This window comes from Bufo bufo, chromosome 5 (genome assembly GCF_905171765.1).
Source record: "Bufo bufo chromosome 5, aBufBuf1.1, whole genome shotgun sequence".
Lineage (NCBI taxonomy): Eukaryota > Metazoa > Chordata > Amphibia > Anura > Bufonidae > Bufo > Bufo bufo.
This window is the reverse complement of record NC_053393.1, coordinates 47109805-47128128: the sequence shown is the minus strand read 5'-3', so window position 1 is coordinate 47128128 and position 18324 is coordinate 47109805. Positions and strand designations below refer to the sequence as shown.

Sequence of the window (18324 nt, the reverse complement as noted above, 5' to 3'; positions counted from 1 at the left end):
AAAGCAGAATGTGCCAAAAATGTGTACATGAGGTGCGCCAATTATACAGTATTATGTGGTTTTTGTTGGTATATAAATCATGTGGCAGCAGTGATACGGCACAAGGGATGCTGAGCTTCATAGCTTTTATCATATATCATTTATTATAAATATAAATATTGGATTTCTACAAAACTTTTAATGCAGTCATCTCAGATATGTAAATGATTATATGCTACCCCTATTGCCTTATAAAAAAGGCCCTCAGAGGATACTTTTGGGTAGTGTACCTTATCATTGACTGCTAGAAATAATTCTACAACTCTATCTAATGTCCAGAAAAATGAACGGCACTCCAATAGATTATAAGAAAATAACTCCTTTAATCACCCGTGCGGTGCAATGTTAAGGCTGTAGTATTGAGCCGAAACGTTGCACCGCACGGGTGATTTAAAGGAGTTATTTTCTGATAATCTATTGGAGTGCCGTTCATTTTTCTGGACTATAATTCGGGTAAGAAGCCTATTCCCTTAAGGACGTGCACCCAGACTTGCTCATTAGCCAGTGCCACCATTTTTCGCAATGTTGAAACATAAATTACATGTAAAATCTGCAATCGCAGTTTTCCATAGATTTCTGTTTGTTGGATGTAAATGAGAGCAATGTAAAGTTAACTTTTTGGTTTTATCAATGTTGCTATGACATTAACTTAAAATTACATAATAAAGGCATTTTTTATTTGCTTTTTCAAGAAAGACAAGAAGCTGGCCAACCTGTTAACTCCTTAAAAGCCTTGCTAAAGCTTACCCGGGAAAGTGTGCTGAGAACATTTGAGAGCAAACTAAGGAACACAGACTTCAACCAGGACTTGAAATCAAGTCTATATAGAGCGCCCCCTTCAGGTAAGTGCCATGTACTAAGATTATTGCTATGTTGGTGTGCTTGAGGTAATAAAAAGATGATTATCCTTAATAACAATACCAGAGAGGTCAATCATTCAATTTTATGTAAACCCTAATGGGGATAAGCTAAAAAAAAAAGCTGGTACAAAGCTGGAGGAAGATTGCAGAATCACACCATTGACAATAGGTGATGAACACCGCTTATTTACTACCCTTCCCTGCAAAATAACCTGTGCAAAGTTCAAAGGGAATACCCACAACACCGTTCCATTGAAGTCAGTTACACAGTTTCTTATGCTTTATAACAGCCTCATGGATCATATCTCTGAATACTGTTTATGACGAGAGGGGAAAAAAACTTTGTTCGTTATCTGGTTTTAATTAGTAAAGAAATCTACCACATTACCTTTCATAATAAATTTAAAATAATGCGAGAAAGGAGAAAGTCATTTGTAGGATATTTTATATTCATGGAACATTAACGAGGCTGGCTTACAAAGAAATACCACCAGCCTCCTCTTCCTATTGTTGAAATGAAATAAGTGATTGCAAATCTGGATATAGGTTTTTCTTATCACATAGAAGTGTCTAATATTGAAAAAAATAAGTGATAAAGCAACTTTGTAAATGGTCGTCATAAAAAAAAAAAAAAAAAATATTCTCCTTCTGTTGTGTATACAGCATCTCCATGTCTACAGACTACAAACAAAACAAAACTTTTCTTTTTGGTGTTTTTTTTTTTTTTTTTTTTTTAATATGCTTAGGGTCTATTGTAATGGTTTGTATTGATGTTGGGCGGAGTTTTTATCTTTTTGTATTTTATATATAAAAAAATTTATCTTGCCATATTTCTTGTTTCATAAGATACACCTGGGTTTTAGAGTAGGAAAATATGAAAAAAAAGAAAAAAATTTGATCAGACCTCAGATATAAAATAAATAAATGAACTTGCCTCTCCCGCTCTGGATGGTGCTGCCACTCACAGACTCGGAGCACTCTTCCTGCACTCACCGCTCCCTGGTTTTCTGCCAGCGCTGCACGGTGTCAAGTGATGTCACACAGCATAAGCGTGCACTGTCAGGTCACAACACAGCGCGCAGTGCCGGCCTAAGACCAGGGAGCGGTGAGTACAGCCAGCACCAGGAGCGATGTGACCGCTTCCCTGTCTAGCTTCCTGCATCCTCACCTAGGAGACGGGAGACCAGGGGGTCCCCAAGTCCACTGCTTGTTCCTGGTCTCCAGAAGTCAAGGAGGACCAGAGGTACCTAAAGCCTCTGCATCCCGCCAGCCTTTGGGTCACCACGGCCGGCACAATAAGTCCCCTCTGTTTCCAGTGTAGCGGCCCTCCCCAAGAGGCCGCACACTGAAGGTGTTGACCCGGCTGGAATCAGGGGGGGCAGAACACTCCAGACAGGTGAGTATTTTTGTCCCAAAAAAAAACTTCCTCCTCACTCCCCTTCTCAGGTTACCTTTAGGGAATGACCCCCACCAACGCTTATCCCTCCATGCGCGCATCTCCTGTTGGGAGTGGGGGGAGAAGGGAGGCCCTCCCTGCCCAAAATACCTTCTTCCTACAGGCCCTTCTCTACTTATTGCGGGGTTCTGATACCGTCCTCCGCCGGGGCCACTTGTAATTGAGGCTCAGGATTCTCTGCAGCCTACTCCCGCTCCAGCTCCCCACGGGCTCTTCCCACCCGGCAGGCATCTCCGTTCGGCCGGGGTTCCTAGCGCCTGCACCACTGTATGGAAGGGAGGGGGGCGAGGCCTCTTTAGGAGGGACAGAGGGATAGGGCCTGCGCTTCCCCGCGTTATAGCCCGGGGCTGACACCATTTTGCGGGCAGGGCTTGAAGTTCTTTCCGCTTCCCCCTCCTTCCTCTGTGTCCTGGTGCGAATTCTTAGCGCCTTTTCTACGCTCCTCCCACCGCCTGCTTCAGGAAGACCTCTGCGGGACACTGGTCCAGGGCACCTCTGGACAAGCTACATTGAGGGACACAGGCTAGGTAAGCTCTGTCTTCCCTTCCTACAGGGTTTACCTACCCCCTCATCCTCCTACCTGTCACTACAGGATACACACCATGTCCGAGCCCAGACCCTAGGCCCCAAAACAGGCGGCGACATCTGTTTGCTATTTTGTCTGTGCTTCTTGTCACACAAAATTAGAGTTAGATCCCCTCTGCTCTTTGTGCTCTGCTCCACCGCCAAGTGGCTCTGCCCCTGCTGCCCAGCGCATGGTAGAACCGGAGTGGGCACGCTCCCTGTCAAAGATGGTACAGGACGTCTCCCATACCAACAAAGACATTGTGGAATTACTGGAGCGTTTGTCCGCAAGGCGATCCTCTGACCAGTCAGACTCTGGGGATCCTGGGGCCCATTCCCATCGCGGCCGCCCCGCTAAACGGGCCAGGCCACCCTCTTCCAGAAGGGTGTCTGCGTTTTCCTTCAGGCAGTCCCGTCGCTCGCCCAAATGTTTCCCCAACCACCCGGATTTTGATTCATCTCTTTCCAAGGATTGGAATTTTCCTGATAGACTTTTACGTAACCAAAACGCTTAGGCGTCCTTTATCCATTTCTGGAGGATCTGGCTAAGTAGTGGTCGTCCTCTCCTATAGTTTGAATCAGTGGGCACTTCACTGTGACAGTTTTTTGCGTCTACATGGGTGAACAAAGCTATGGGTGAGTGGGCAAACAAACTACGTAAAGGTCTCTCCTCGCAGGAACTTTCCTATATTGCCCTGCAGCTCTCCCATGCCAATTCGTATATTTGTGAACCCTCTTTGGACGCAGCCAGACTAATGGCCTGTTCGTCTGCCCTTTTAGTGGCTATTTGCTGTATGCCTGGACGAGATTTCTGATGCTACAGGTGGTAAGAGCACTCATTTACCACAAAACAGGGCGTGTTTTTAACAAGTCAAAAACTTGTAGAACTCTTTCGGCCCTTTCGGAGTTTTTCCAACCCCAAGCGGCCAACCGACAAGTCCACCCCGGATCAGAAAGGCAAGCCTTCCTTCAAACCCCATCCTTCCTTGCGTCCCCGTCAACAGGGCTCCAAGTCCTATAACCCCAAGACCTCCTCTGCATGGTCTTTAACACCCTCCGGTCGAGTGGGCTGCCGACTTCATCTTTCGTCTTCATCTTTTATGTCTGGCTGGCTCACGTTTCGGATGCCTGGGTGAGAGAGGTAATCTCAGAGGGTTACAAACTGGGATTCAGGTCCCCTCCTCTGTCCTGTTTTTTTTGCTAGTCTCCCCCGACTTCTCCCTCTGCCGCAAATTCCTTTTTTTTAGGTCATCCACACACTTCTGCGGCAGGGAGTGATCGTCCCAGTTCCTCCGCAAGACTGTTTTTGCGGGTTCTACTCCAATCTCTTTGTGGTCCCCAAGAAGGAGGGTACGTCCCGTCCCATTCTGGACTTCAAAGCACTCAATCGCTTTTTTTTGGCTCCGCCGCTTCCGTATCTGGTCCATGTCCTCGATAGACATCAAGGACGCTTATCTCCACATACCCATTTGCGTCAGTCACCAGAAATGTATTCGGTTCACAGTGGGTTCCTTTCACTACCACTTTGTGGCCCTCCCGTTCGGCCTGGTCACAGCTCCCAGAATCTTTACGAAGATTCTGGCGGCTGTCATGGCCCTGCTCCATGCCAGGGGTATAGTGGCGATTCCAAACTTGGACGATATCCTGGGAGAGTAGTGTTGGAAAATATCTCCATTCAAGGCGTGTGGTCACGCGAGGAGCACTCCCTCCCAATCAACATTCTGGAATTGAGGGCGATTCGTCTCTCCCTGCTTCATTGGACCGACCATCTCCAGGGTCGTCCGGTTCGAGTTCAGTCTGACAACTCCACGGCTGTGGCTTACCTCAGTCACCAGGGCGGCACCCAGAGCCCAGCAGCCATGGTGGAAATGGCACTGATTCTCAGCTAGGCGGAGAGCCATATTCCGGCGATGTTGGCAGTTCACATCCCCGGGGTCGACAACTGGATCACCGACTTCCTCAGCCGGGAGCATCTCGATCCCGGCGAATGGGCTCTTCACCTGTTAGTTTTTTTTAGCTCTCTGCGAGCGTTGGAGTCAACCACTAGGTAGAGAACTTTGTCGCTCAGGCCAGGATCCCATGGCCCTGGCTTACGACGCCCTTGTGATCCTGTGGAGTAAGTTCACGTTTCCTTACGTGTTACCCCCTCTTCCCCTCATTCCGGATCTCCTCCGGAAAATCGGGTCCGAAGGTCTTCCCGTCATTCTGGTGGCCCCCAATTGGCCGCGCCGAGTGTGGCACGCATCCCTAAGTGCCCTACTCACCGACTAACCCTGGCGTCTTCCCCTTTGGGAGGACCTCTTGTCGCAGGGACTGATCTTCCACCCGAATTTAAGGTCTCTACATTTAACGGAATGGCTGTTGAAGCCGCTGTACTAAGGTCTCAGGGTTTCTCAGATGCGGTAGTCCAGACTCCCGAATTTAACACCGGACCTGGAAGTCCTACTTTTATTGGTGCGAGCGTCACTAGCTGTCTCCAATTCATTTCTCTTTGACGTGACTTTCGTCTTTTCTGCAGTCTGGCATGGACTTGGGGCTGGCTCTTAGATCCCCCTTAACCACCTCAGCCCCTATGGCTTAAACACCCTGAAAGACCAGGCCACTTTTTACACTTCTGACCTACACTACTTTCACCGTTTATTGCTCGGTCATGCAACTTACCACCCAAATGAATTTTACCTCCTTTTCTTCTCACTAATAGAGCTTTCATTTGGTGGTATTTCATTGCTGCTGACATTTTTACTTTTTTTGTTATTAATCGAAATTTAACGATTTTTTTGCAAAAAAATGACATTTTTCACTTTCAGTTGTAAAATTTTGCAAAAAAAACGACATCCATATATAAATTTTGCTCTAAATTTATTGTTCTACATGTCCTTGATTAAAAAAAAAAATGTTTGGGTAAAAAAAAAAAATTGGTTTGGGTAAAAGTTATAGCGTTTACAAACTATGGTACAAAAATGGGAATTTCCGCTTTTTGAAGCAGCTCTGACTTTCTGAGCACCTGTCATGTTTCCTGAGGTTCTACAATGCCCAGACAGTACAAACACCCCACAAATGACCCCATTTCGGAAAGTAGACACCCTAAGGTATTCGCTGATGGGCATAGTGAGTTCATAGAACTTTTTATTTTTTGTCACAAGTTAGCGGAAAATGATGTATTTATTTTTTTTTTTTTCTTACAAAGTCTCATATTCCACTAACTTGTGACAAAAAATAAAAACTTCCATGAACTCACTATGCCCATCAGCGAATACCTTGGGGTGTCTTCTTTCCAAAATGGGGTCACTTGTGGGGTAGTTATACTGCCCTGGCATTCTAGGGGCCCTAATGTGTGGTAAGGAGTTTGAAATCAAATTCTGTAAAAAATGGCCAGTGAAATCCGAAAGGTGCTCTTTGGAATGTGGGCCCCTTTGCCCACCTAGGCTGCAAAAAAGTGTCACACATGTGGTATCTCCGTATTCAGGAGAAGTTGGGGAATGTGTTTTGGGGTGTAATTTTACATATACCCATGCTGGGTGAGATAAATATCTTGGTCAAATGCCAACTTTGTATAAAAAAATGGGAAAAGTTGTCTTTTGCCAAGATATTTCTCTCACCCAGCATGGGTATATGTAAAATGACACCCCAAAACACATTCCCCAACTTCTCCTGAATACGGAGATACCACATGTGTGACACTTTTTTGCAGCCTAGGTGGGCAAAGGGGCCCACATTCCAAAGAGCACCTTTCGGATTTCACTGGCCATTTTTTACAGAATTTGATTTCAAACTCCTTACCACACATTAGGGCCCCTAGAATGCCAGGGCAGTATAACTACCCCACAAGTGACCCCATTTTGGAAAGAAGACACCCCAAGGTATTCGCTGATGGGCATAGTGAGTTCATGGAAGTTTTTATTTTTTGTCACAAGTTAGTGGAATATGAGACTTTGTAAGAAAAAAAAAAAAAAAAAACGTCATTTTCCACTAACTTGTGACAAAAAATAAAAAAAACTATGAACTCGCTATGCCCATCAGCGAATACCTTGGGGTGTCTTCTTTCCAAAACGGGGTCACTTTTGGGGTAGATATACTGTCCTGGCATTCTAGGGGCCCAAATGTGTGGTAAGTAGGTAAATGACCTGTGAAATCCGAAAGGTGCTCTTTGGAATGTGGGCCCCTTTGCCCACCTAGGCTGCAAAAAAGTGTCACACATGTGGTATCTCCGTATTCAGGAGAAGTTGGGGAATGTGTTTTGGGGTGTCATTTTACATATACCCATGCTGGGTGAGAGAAATATCTTGGCAAAAGACAACTTTTCCCATTTTTTTATTTTATACAAAGTTGGCATTTGACCAAGATATTTATCTCACCCAGCATGGGTATATGTAAAATGACACCCCAAAACACATTCCCCAACTTCTCCTGAGTATGGAGATACCACATGTGTGACACTTTTTTGCAGCCTAGGTGGGCAAAGGTGCCCAAATTCCTTTTAGGAGGGCATTTTTAGACATTTGGATACCAGACTTCTTCTCACGCTTTGGGGCCCCTAAAATGCCAGGGCAGTATAAATACCCCACATGTGACCCCATTTTGGAAAGAAGACACCCCAAGGTATTCAATGAGGGGCATGGCGAGTTCATAGAAAAAAAAAAATTTTGGCACAAGTTAGCGTAAATTGATTTTTTTTTTTTTTTTCACAAAGTCTCCCTTTCTGCTAACTTGGGACAAAAATTTTAATCTTTCATGGACTCAATATGCCCCTCAGCGAATACCTTGGGGTGTCTTCTTTCCAAAATGGTGTTATTTGTGGGGTGTTTGTACTGCCCTGGCATTTGAGGGTCTCCACAATCATTACATGTATGCCCAGCATTAGGAGTTTCTGCTATTCTCCTTATATTGAGCATACAGGTAATGAGATTTTTTTTTTCCGTTCAGCCTCTGGGCTGAAAGAAAAAATGAACGGCACAGATTTCTTCATTCGCATCGATCAATGTGGATGAAAAAATCTCTGCCAAAAAAAGAAAAAGGAGGGGAAAGGCGTCTGCCAGGACATAGTAGCTCCGCCCAACATCCATACCCACTTAGCTCGTATGCCCTGGCAAACCAGATTTCTCCATTCGCATCAATCGATGTGGATGAATAAATCATTGCCGGGATTTTTTTTTTTTATATATATACAAAGTGTTTGCCAAAGTATATGAACACCGCCACCTCCTCAGCTCATATGCCTCGGCAAACGTATCTTTTACTGCAGAGGAGAAATCTCGTCTTGCAGTGCCGCATACACCGACTTTTGTGTAATCTGACAGCAGCGCAATGCTTCTGTCCGAATGCACATCAGTGCTGCAGCTAGTCGATCGGTTGGTCCACCTGGAAGGTAAAAAAAAAAAAAAAAAAAACAGGCCGCAACGCAATAAATTTATTAACTTTTGAACAGAACATATAAACTTTTTTTAACTGAACGTTAACTTTTTTACTTACCGGTATTTTTTTTTTTTTGTTTTGTTTTTTTTACATTTTATAGAACAAACCTCTCCTTCCCCATGGGACAATGTGCAAAGCGCAAATCGCCCAAAGATGTGGCGAAGTACGTTATGCACTTTATCCCAGTTGAAAGGAGAGGTTTGTAGCAGCTGTGAGTAAAAGGGCCCTAATAGCCCTGTGTGCCTGTCCTGTGAGATGCAATCCCTATGCTAAGTGTACCTGTGTGTGGTACTTCCGGAAACACTCACCAAAGCATAGGGCAGGGTGGTCAGGACAGTCAGGACAGAAATAGTGGGTGTCACGCCTTATTCCACTCCTGCTACAGACACAACATCTTTTTCGGACGGTTGGGTTGAGGTACCATGAACGACACTGGGGAAATGTCGCTCGTGTAGACGGCTAACTACACTGGTGGATGGGGCCACGGAACCTTCTGGATACAGGAGGTTCTCAATGATCTCTTCCTGGAATTTGAGGAAGGATCCTGTTCTCCCAGCCTTACTGTAGAGAACAAAACTATTATACAGCGCCAATTGAATCAAATATACAGACACCTTCTTATACCAGCGTCTGGTTCTGCGGGAAACTAAATACGGAGACAACATCTAGTCATTGAAGTCCACCCCTCCCATGAGCGCATTATAGTCGTGGACACAGAGGGGCTTTTCAATGACACGGGTTGCTCGCTCAATTTGTATTGTCGTGTCTGCGTGAATGGAGGAGAGCATGTAAACGTCACGCTTGTCTCTCCATTTCACCGCGAGCAGTTCTTCGTTACACAAGGCAGCCCTCTCCCCCCTTGCAAGACGGGTGGTAACGAGCTGTTGGGGGAAGCCCACGCGACTAGTTCGCGCGGTGCCACAGGCGCAAATCCGTTCTAGAAACAAATGCCTAAAGAGGGCCACACTTGTGTAGAAATTGTCCACATAAAGATGGTACCCCTTGCCGAATAAGGGTGACACTAAGTCCCAGACTGTCTTCCCACTGCTCCCCAGGTAGTCAGGGCAACCGACCGGCTCCAGGGTCTGATCTTTTCCCTCATAGATCCGAAATTTGTGGGTATAGCCTGTGGCCCTTTCACAGAGCTTATACAATTTGACCCCATACCGGGCACGCTTGCTTGGGATGTATTGTTTGAAGCCAAGGCGCCCGGTAAAATGTATTAGGGACTCGTCTACGCAGATGTTTTGCTCTGGGGTATACAAATCTGCAAATTTCTGGTTGAAGTGGTCTATGAGGGGCTGAATTTTGTGGAGCCGGTCAAAAGCTGGGTGGCCTCTGGGACGGGAGGTGGTGTTGTCGCTAAAGTGCAGGAAACGCAGGATGGCCTCAAATCGTGTCCTGGACATAGCAGCAGAGAACATGGGCATGTGATGAATCGGGTTCGTGGTCCAATATGACCGCAATTCATGCTTTTTAGTTAGACCCATGTTGAGGAGAAGGCCCCAAAAAATTTTAAGTTCGGAAACTTGGACTGGTTTCCACCGGAAAGGCTGGGCATAAAAGCTTCCCGGGTTGGCGGATATAAATTGTGTGGCATACCGGTTTGTCTCTGCCACGACTAAGTCCAAGAGCTCCGCAGTCAAGAACAGCTCAAAAAATCCCAGGGCCGAACCGATATGAGCCGTCTCAACCCGAACTCCAGACTGGGCGGTGAAAGGGGGAACTAATGGTGCGGCTGAAGTTGGTGACTGCCAATCAGGGTTTGCCAGCACCTCAGGGATTCTAGGGGCTCTACGGGCCTGTCTGTGCGGTGGCTGCGACGGGGTAACTACTGCACGTGCCACCGTACCAGCTTCAACTGCCCTTCTGGTGCTCGCCACGTCACCATGTTGTACGGCAGTGCTGGTACTAGGTCCAGGGAGGGCTGCGCTGCTGGTGTATGCCTCACCACGTGATCCGGCAGCGACAGCCCCACTCTGCTGCTCTTGAAGCGGATCCTCCACCTCCTCGTCCGAACTTTGGGTCAGAGAGCCACTGCTTTCTACAGGTTCATATTCTGACCCGCTAGATTCGTCAGATGAGGGTTCCCATTCCTCATCCGACTGGGTCAGAATCCTGTAGGCCTCTTCAGAAGAATACCCCCTGTTTGACATTTTGGACTACTAAATTTAGGGGTATTCCCTGAGACTACCCAAGAAAAAAAGCAAGCCTGTCTTACAAAGGGGAGGCTAGCGAAGTACCGGAGGCTGCTGCGGTTGATAAAAAATATCAAAACTGATTTTTTTTTATCGCCGCAGTGCTTGTAAAGTGAATGTGCAGTGATCAAAAAAATATATATTTTTTGTCACTGCGGCGGGGCGGGCGTGGGTGAACGCACGTGTGGGCGACCGATCGGGCAAACACTGCGTTTTGGGTGGAGGGCGAGCTAAGGTGACACTAATAAAATTATAGATCTGACCGTGATCAGTTTTGATCACTTACAGATACTATAAAAGTACAAATGCTGATTAGCGATACGCTAAACAGCGAATAAGTGAGTGCGGTGGGCTGGGCGCTAACTCGCGCTAAACTACCTAACCAAGGGGCCTAAACTATCCTAAAACCTAACAGCCAATACTAGTGAAAAAAAAAAAGTGACAGTTTACACTGATCACTTTTTTTCCTTTCACTAGTGATTGACAGGGGCGATCAAAGGGGTGATCAAAGGGTTAATTGGGGTGCAGGGGGGTGATCTGGGGCTAAGGTGTGCTGTTTGGTGTACTCACTGTGAAGTCTGCTCCTCTGCTGGATCCAACCGACGAAAAGGACCAGCAGAGGAGCAGAGAAGCCATATAACAGATCATATTTACTAATATGATCTGTTATATGGCTTGTGATTGGATTTTTTGAAAATCGCCAGCCTGCCAGCCAATGATCGTTGCTGGCAGGCTGGTGACGAAATACTTCTTTAACTTTTGCCGGCCCGCGATGCGCATGCGCGGGCCGGCTTTGAGCGAAATCTCGCGTCTCGCGAGATAAAGCGTATATGCGTGACTGTGCGCAGCGCTGCCACCTCCGGAACGCGAATCTGCGTTAGGCGGTCCGGAGGTGGTTAAAGGGCAAGTTTCAGCTCTTTTTCTATTCTTTTTCTGCGGAATTTGGCTTTGCTTTCTGTGGTTGGGACCTTTTTTGCAGGGAGTTGCACACGCTGCACCCCCTTACCGTCCTCCGTTAAATCTAAGGGATCTTAATCTTGTGTTCTGCGCTCTCCGGTCTTCACCGTTTCAACCTTTGCAGCAGGTGTCCCTTCGCTTCCAATCCTACAAGGTGGCCTTTTTGGTGGCAATCACTTCCATCTGTAGGGTGTCGGAACTAGCGTCTCTTTCCTGTCTGTCGCCCTTCCTAATCCTCCATCAAGGCAAAGAAGTAATTCGCCCTGTTCAGTCCCTCCTTTTAAGGTTGTATCGGCATCCATCTCAATGAAGAGATCATTCTCCCTTCATTTTGTCGTGCCCCCTCTCATCCTCGGGAGCAGTCGCTCCACACACTGGATTTGGTACGAGCCGTTCGCATCTATCTGTTCCAGACGTCCTCTTTTCGATGGAAGGGTTCTCTATTAGTCATTCCAGAGGGACCGAGACGAGGGCTGGCTGCGTCCAAAGCTTCCATTTCCCGATGGATTAGTTTGGCCATTGTGGAAGCGTACCGCATTAAGAACCGGGACCCACCCTTCCGGGTTACTGCTTATTCTGCTCGGGCAGTGGGGGCCTCTTGGGCATCATGGGGCTTCGGCCCTTCGGTCGTCTTTACACACCTTTTTTTTAAATTTTTTACACCTTTTGCATCTTCTGACTCTTCTGTGGGGCGTCTAGTTTTGCAGACGGCGGTTCTCTGATTGGCATGAGGGTTTCTTATGTCCACCCTTGGGACTGCTCAGTAACGTCCCACGGTCAAGCCTGTGTCCCCCAATAATACGGCTGAGAACTAGATTTTTGTACTTAACATAAAATCTGTTTCTCTTCCGTTCATTGGGGGACACAGCTCCCACCTGTTCTCTTGTTTCTGGCCTATGTGGTTCTGGGTTTGTACATAGTGTGTGTTTTTCTTTTGTTTTCTCTCTTGCTTCTCCTACTGCTTTTGCACTAACTGATTTAGCTTAGTCTCTGTAGGAAGGGTATAGCTGAAGGGAGGAGCTCACACTTGTGCTTAGTGTCGCCTCCTAGTGGCAGCAGCTATACCCATGGTCAAAGCCTGTGTCCCCCAATGAATGGAAGAGAAACACATTTTACGGTAAGTACAAAAATCTAGGTTTTTTCCCCCCACTCTTGCAGGAAAAAGGCATTTTATGGTGCTGAAAATACAGTATTTTTTTTAGTTTTTTTTCTTAGTTTTTTTTTTTCCTGTTAGGCTGTTTACATTTTGTGTTGGTGGCTTCATTCTGAGCCTTCATCCCAGATTCTGTCAAAAACGGCTGACAATTTTTCGGCCCCCACTGATCATAAAGTGATGGACTAACTCTTCAACTCAAACACGATGGACTGTCAAAGATGTGTGGGAATGTCATTCGTTTCATTTACTGTATATATATATTTTTTTCCTACATTCTCATTAAGGCTCTGATGCAAGCTCATTATTTAATATGAATTCATCTGAATGGCCGGAAAGAAATGTTCTGCAGAATTTGGAAAATTTTGAGAAAATAAAGCAGAGAATTAGGTAAGTGTTTTTTATTAAATGAAGCAACATTTATCAACTATTTACATCATAGATGAGAAATGTATAATCACCGGGGGTCTGACCTTTTTGGGACCTCTACTGATCACATTTACACGGTTCCTGAGCCCCCTGGGTGATTGGAGCTGATGTGTGACCACCGCTCCTATTCAATTCTGTGGGACTGCTGAGTGCAGTGCTCGGCCATCTCCAGCGGTCTCCTAGAAGTGAATGGAGCAGTGATTACAGAAGTCGTCTATTCACATCGGGAACTTGTGGATCCAATAGTCCCAGTGGACAGACCACCAGTCATCATCCATTTCTCTCCGTTCCTGTGGATAGGTAATAAATGTTCATAGTCCACTCCCTTTAAGCAGATAACTTTTAGGAATAATATGCTGTCCTACTGGTATAATTTGTTTAGAGCGGAAAGGAGAGAATTTGCTTTAATAAAAAATAAAATAAAAAATGTCCACATGACGTGTATATTGTATACGATGATGGTGATCTGCCCTTTTATATTGACCGCGCTCTATCGCTGTTTCTCTCTTCAGGGCCTCTATTCTCTCCAGTTCAGCAGATCATCTTCTTGGCCGGAAGGACATTCAGAAAGAAGGGATTACTCTCCTGGATGCTAAAGAGTTACTGAAATACTTCACTCCACAAGGTGCAGCAGTTGGCGAGCTCCAGCCTTTGCAGGTTCAAAGAGGGTAAAAATCCTTTTAATTACATCAATCCACAATTATATATAGCGTCTCCAGCTCAGGTGGAAATTTACAAGTGGCCTATAACCCTTCAGCCTGAGCTGGAAACAGTTTGCTATTCGTTATTTTTCCCCTTTTCCTATGCACTTGTTTTGATAGATTTCCAGGCATTGTGGCCATGTTAAAGGGGTTATCCAATTTTATATTTATTTCATATTTCCCTCCAATTACAGCAACATTTTAACGTTTTCATTCGTACTTATTACAAGATGCTTACCAGGCCGCGGCCGTCATTCTCATGTGCTGTGGGTTGTAGCCAGGCTAGGATCACATGAGTCCCCAAGAAGTGCCAGAGTATATATTTGGACTGGGAGCGCAGCCACGTCCTGGTAAATGAAAAAGTTTTTACTGTAATAAAAAGGGTAAAGAAAATATTGGATAACCCCTTTAATAAGACTTGTGGCTTTAATACAGATGTTGAGTAGATAAAGACCCGAATCGTGCACAGCGTACCACAGCATTTGTTGCTTCCTGCACAGGATACATTGCCTGTATTGATGGCTGAGGGCTCATGCACACGACCGTATGCCCTCCGAGACATTCGGTCCGTGAGCAGGCCATATGTCCCGGAGCGGCATACATCGTGCACACGGGAGTACACAGCATCATAGGTTACTATGATACTGTGCGCATTAGGCCGCCTGCGGGACTATTGTCCTGCACTCATATGATCATATGAGTGCAGGACAATAGTCCCACGGGCAGCCCGATGCGCACAGTATCACAGTAACCTTAGATGCTGTGCGCCCCCATTCGCCAAGATGTATGCCGCTACGGGACATATGGCCTGCTCACGGACCGTATGTCTCGGAGGGCCTACGGTCGTGTGCATGAGCCCTGAGGAGAGAGGACCAATAGTTAGATCACTTCATCTGGTTCTTACATTTGATCCATAACGTTTTGGACATTCGGCACAAATGCCGTCCGAAACCCGGCAGTTATGCTGGAAGTCACCCGGATCACCTCGTTGCAGTCAATGGGGATCCGGCGGTGAAGTAGAGGATCAGGCAGGCTGCTCTGTGCCGGATCAGCCTGATGGATATCCTATCGGAGATATGAACGAGGCCCAGAAGTTTCTGATGTCTCAAGTCCTTGACTACAATTTCAGCGTTTCACAGTCGTTGCGGGGTCGTGCTCCCCTATGTGCCACAGGATCATCTGTTGCTATGTGGGGCATGCCGAAGGCCTGTTTTAAACTCTATCTTGAAAATTTCATTCTTCAGACCTACTGTTTTCCTATCAAATATTTTATAGGATCATCAGTTCAGTTTATTATTGATAAGTATCAGACCCCTCAATTTCAACACTCTGATCCTTTTGGTTTCGGGGAGATAAGCCACCGCCAGAGGAGTCTGGAAGCCGTTTACTCCCCTTTCCCATTCATAACACATGCATGCTTGGTTGACATGGGTGTATATGGGGGAATCTGTGGGGGGAGAGAGAGAGAGAGAGAGCTGTCTGTCAAATGAGCGTTCAACCAACAGATGTTTCATGTGTATGACCTGTGTACATGACGCACTGCAGTCTTGTTCTTTACCGCTCTCCATTTCAGCAGCCATAACTTTATATACAGCAGGTAACCATGTGAAGATTTGCACCATTGAATGGTTCTAATCCGCAGGCAGACCGACAGCCATTCAAAGTGCATCAGAAATCTGAGGGTTAGCCTCGGACAAGATCCCTGTATGATTCCAGTGCAGGACAATTAGGCAGTTTTTTGATCATACAGCACGAGACTATTTATGTCAGGGAATTGGGAGCAAAAGGAACTGGATGAGGCGGAGTTCATATTGCCATTTAGCTCTCCGTTCTGATCCATCAGAAGAATAAAATAAAAAAATTGATCCGTTATTTTCAGCATCAGTTTGCACTAAAAATAACTTCCGTCAAAAATAACTGACCGCCGACAGAACTGACACAAACTGATCGTAACTGATGCTCAAAAATAGACTAATCATTTTATTTTTATTTTTTTTAAGTGCAATCTGATGCTACACTGCCTGCGGGCTGTTTCAGCAAAGAATGGTGGGAACCAGCAAATATGCAGAGAATCTGCCGGACAAATACCTCTGCGGTTTTTGTCCGGCAGATTCTCTGCATATTTGCCGGATTGTGCCCTGATCACAGTTGGACTCCATTTTAGTTAATGGGGCCGGACAGCATTCCCGTAGCATCCGCCAGTGTCGTCTCCGGCAGGCTGCTTCCGGCCAGAACAGCCCGCCTGATCGGCAAATGCAACTGTGAAACGAGCCAAACTGATCCGTTTTTTAAAATGTATATTTTTGTTCTGACGGATCAGAAGAATTGAAAGCTAAACCTAAACGGTGATGTGAACTCGGCCTTAATAGAATGTGACTTTACTACAACCTGGTTACCAGTGACAGTAGGACATGTATGTACCCCGGGGATCACCGATACTGGAAGTCATTATATTCTGGGGAGGAGGAGGTGTCCAAACGTGGAGGAGCATGGAGCAGGGTATATGACTGTTAGCATAGAGAGAATCTGAATTATTCTGGAACGGATAACACTGCTCACTCTAATATTGGTGCAAAATTAATCCTCTGAGCAAACGCTGAGGCCAAACCCACACTACAGTGCCAGAAGCCGTGCGCGCCATCGGGTGCTGTCAGGTTCTAAGTCTAGCGGCGTGCTCCTGTGTAGGGTTGCAGAATTGCATAGAGCCAGACAGGCCGAGAGGTTAGTTTAGTGGCAGGGCACAGTTCATCGAATGCTCCTCACATGTTCAGCAGGAGCACCCACACTGCATTCACCTACACGCCGTGGATAGGTTTAGACTGTTGGGGGATGCAGTGCAGGGTCTTTAGTGCATTCCTGAGCACCTTGCCTAAGCCTGAATTCACACTTATAGAAACTTGTGTTGTTTTTGATATTTTTAATTGCTCCGTCATACAAACCCACACACCCTGTAACCTCATTATAGGGTTCCTGTCCTCGTGCAGTGGCCCTCGTTTCATTTGCTTCTTAGTTCACGTCCTGAGTTTGTCATTACATGACGTCATCAGCTGGATTGATGTCACAGCCAGACGTTTGAGGACATATTCAGATATGGCAGGTTGTCTACATCCATTCATCTGAATCATTTGGCCGTAAGCACGTTGATCACTGCCATCCCCTTTCAGATGAATGGGACTGTCACAGTATTCGGAAACGCCTCTGCCGCATGTGAATATAGCATTAAAATTAGGCTGATATGGACAATTGAAGCAAGTACCACGAGACCGAATATGAAATCTGAAATCTTTTATACACTGCCTGTCCAAAAAAAGTCGCCACCTGGATTTAACTAAGCAAATATTTATGAGCCTCCTATTGGATAATTACTGCATGGACGATTATCTTTCAGCCGACAAGTTATTTAACCCCCAACTGGTGCAATGAGCTGCTTCTCATTTCTTAACCATGTGGAAAGACACATTTTGTGGTCGTGGAAAAGATGTTAGTCTGTTTGAGAAGGGTCAAATCATTGGCATCAAGCAGAGAAAACATCTAAGGAGATTGCAGAAACTACTAAAATTGGGTTAAGAACTGTTAAACCCATTATTAAAAACTGGAAGGATAGTGGGGACCCATCATATTCGAGGAAGAAATGTGGTGGGAAAAAAATCCTGAATAATCGTGATCAGCGATCACTTAAACGTTTGAAATCAATTCGAAGAAAAACAACAGTAGAACTCAGGGCTATGTTTAATAATGAAAGTAAGAACATTTCCACACGCACAATGCGAAGGGTACTTAAGGGATTGGGACTGAACAGCTGTGTAGCCGTAAGAAAACCACTAATCAGTGAGGAAAACCAGAAAAAAAGGCTTCAATTTGCTAGGGAGCATAAAGATTGGACTCTGGAGCAATGGAAGAAGGTTGTGTGGTCGGATGAGTCCAGATTTACCCTGTTCCAGAGTGATGGGCGCATCAGGGTAAGAAGAGAGGCAGATGAAGTGATGCCCCCATCATGCCTAGTGCCTCCTGTACAAGTCTGTGGGGGCAGTGCTATGATCTGGGATTGCTGCAGTTGGTCAGGTCTAGGTTCAGCAACAGTATGTGCTCCAAGAATGAGGTCAGCGACTACCTGAACATACTGAATGACCAGGTTATTCCATCAATGGATTTTTTATTCCAAGATGACAATGCCAGGATTCATTGGGCTCAAATTGTGAAAGAGTGGTTCAGGGAGACATAATTTTCACACATGGATTCGCCACCACAGAGTCCAGACCTTAACCCCATTGAGAATCTTTGGGATGTGCTGGAGAAGTCTTTGCGCAGCAGTCAGACTCCACCATCATCAATGCAAGATCTTGGTGAAAAATTAATGCAGAACTGGATGGAAATAAATCTCGTGACATTGCAGAAGCTTATCGAAACAATACCACAGCGAATGCGTGCCGTAATCAAAGCTAAAGGCGGTCCAACAAATTTTTTTTTTTTTTGGTGGTGACTTTTTTGGGGGATGGGCAGTGTATCTGCGTAGTTTTTGAAAAATAACAAAAAAAAAATCATCTTTTTGCATGCA

At 45.7% G+C, this 18324-nt stretch overlaps 1 protein-coding gene across 1 annotated transcript in view; it reads left to right on the top strand.

Annotated features, from left to right (window-relative positions):
• The window catches only part of LOC121001089 (MDM2 binding protein), a 92970-nt gene that overhangs the window by 41181 nt on the left and 33465 nt on the right, over positions 1–18324 (top strand). Inside the window, exons 14-16 of the mRNA XM_040431998.1 lie at positions 732–881; positions 12927–13029; positions 13581–13736. Of these exons, the coding sequence (XP_040287932.1) occupies positions 732–881; positions 12927–13029; positions 13581–13736 (409 nt within the window). The remainder of the gene's footprint in view (positions 1–731; positions 882–12926; positions 13030–13580; positions 13737–18324) is intronic.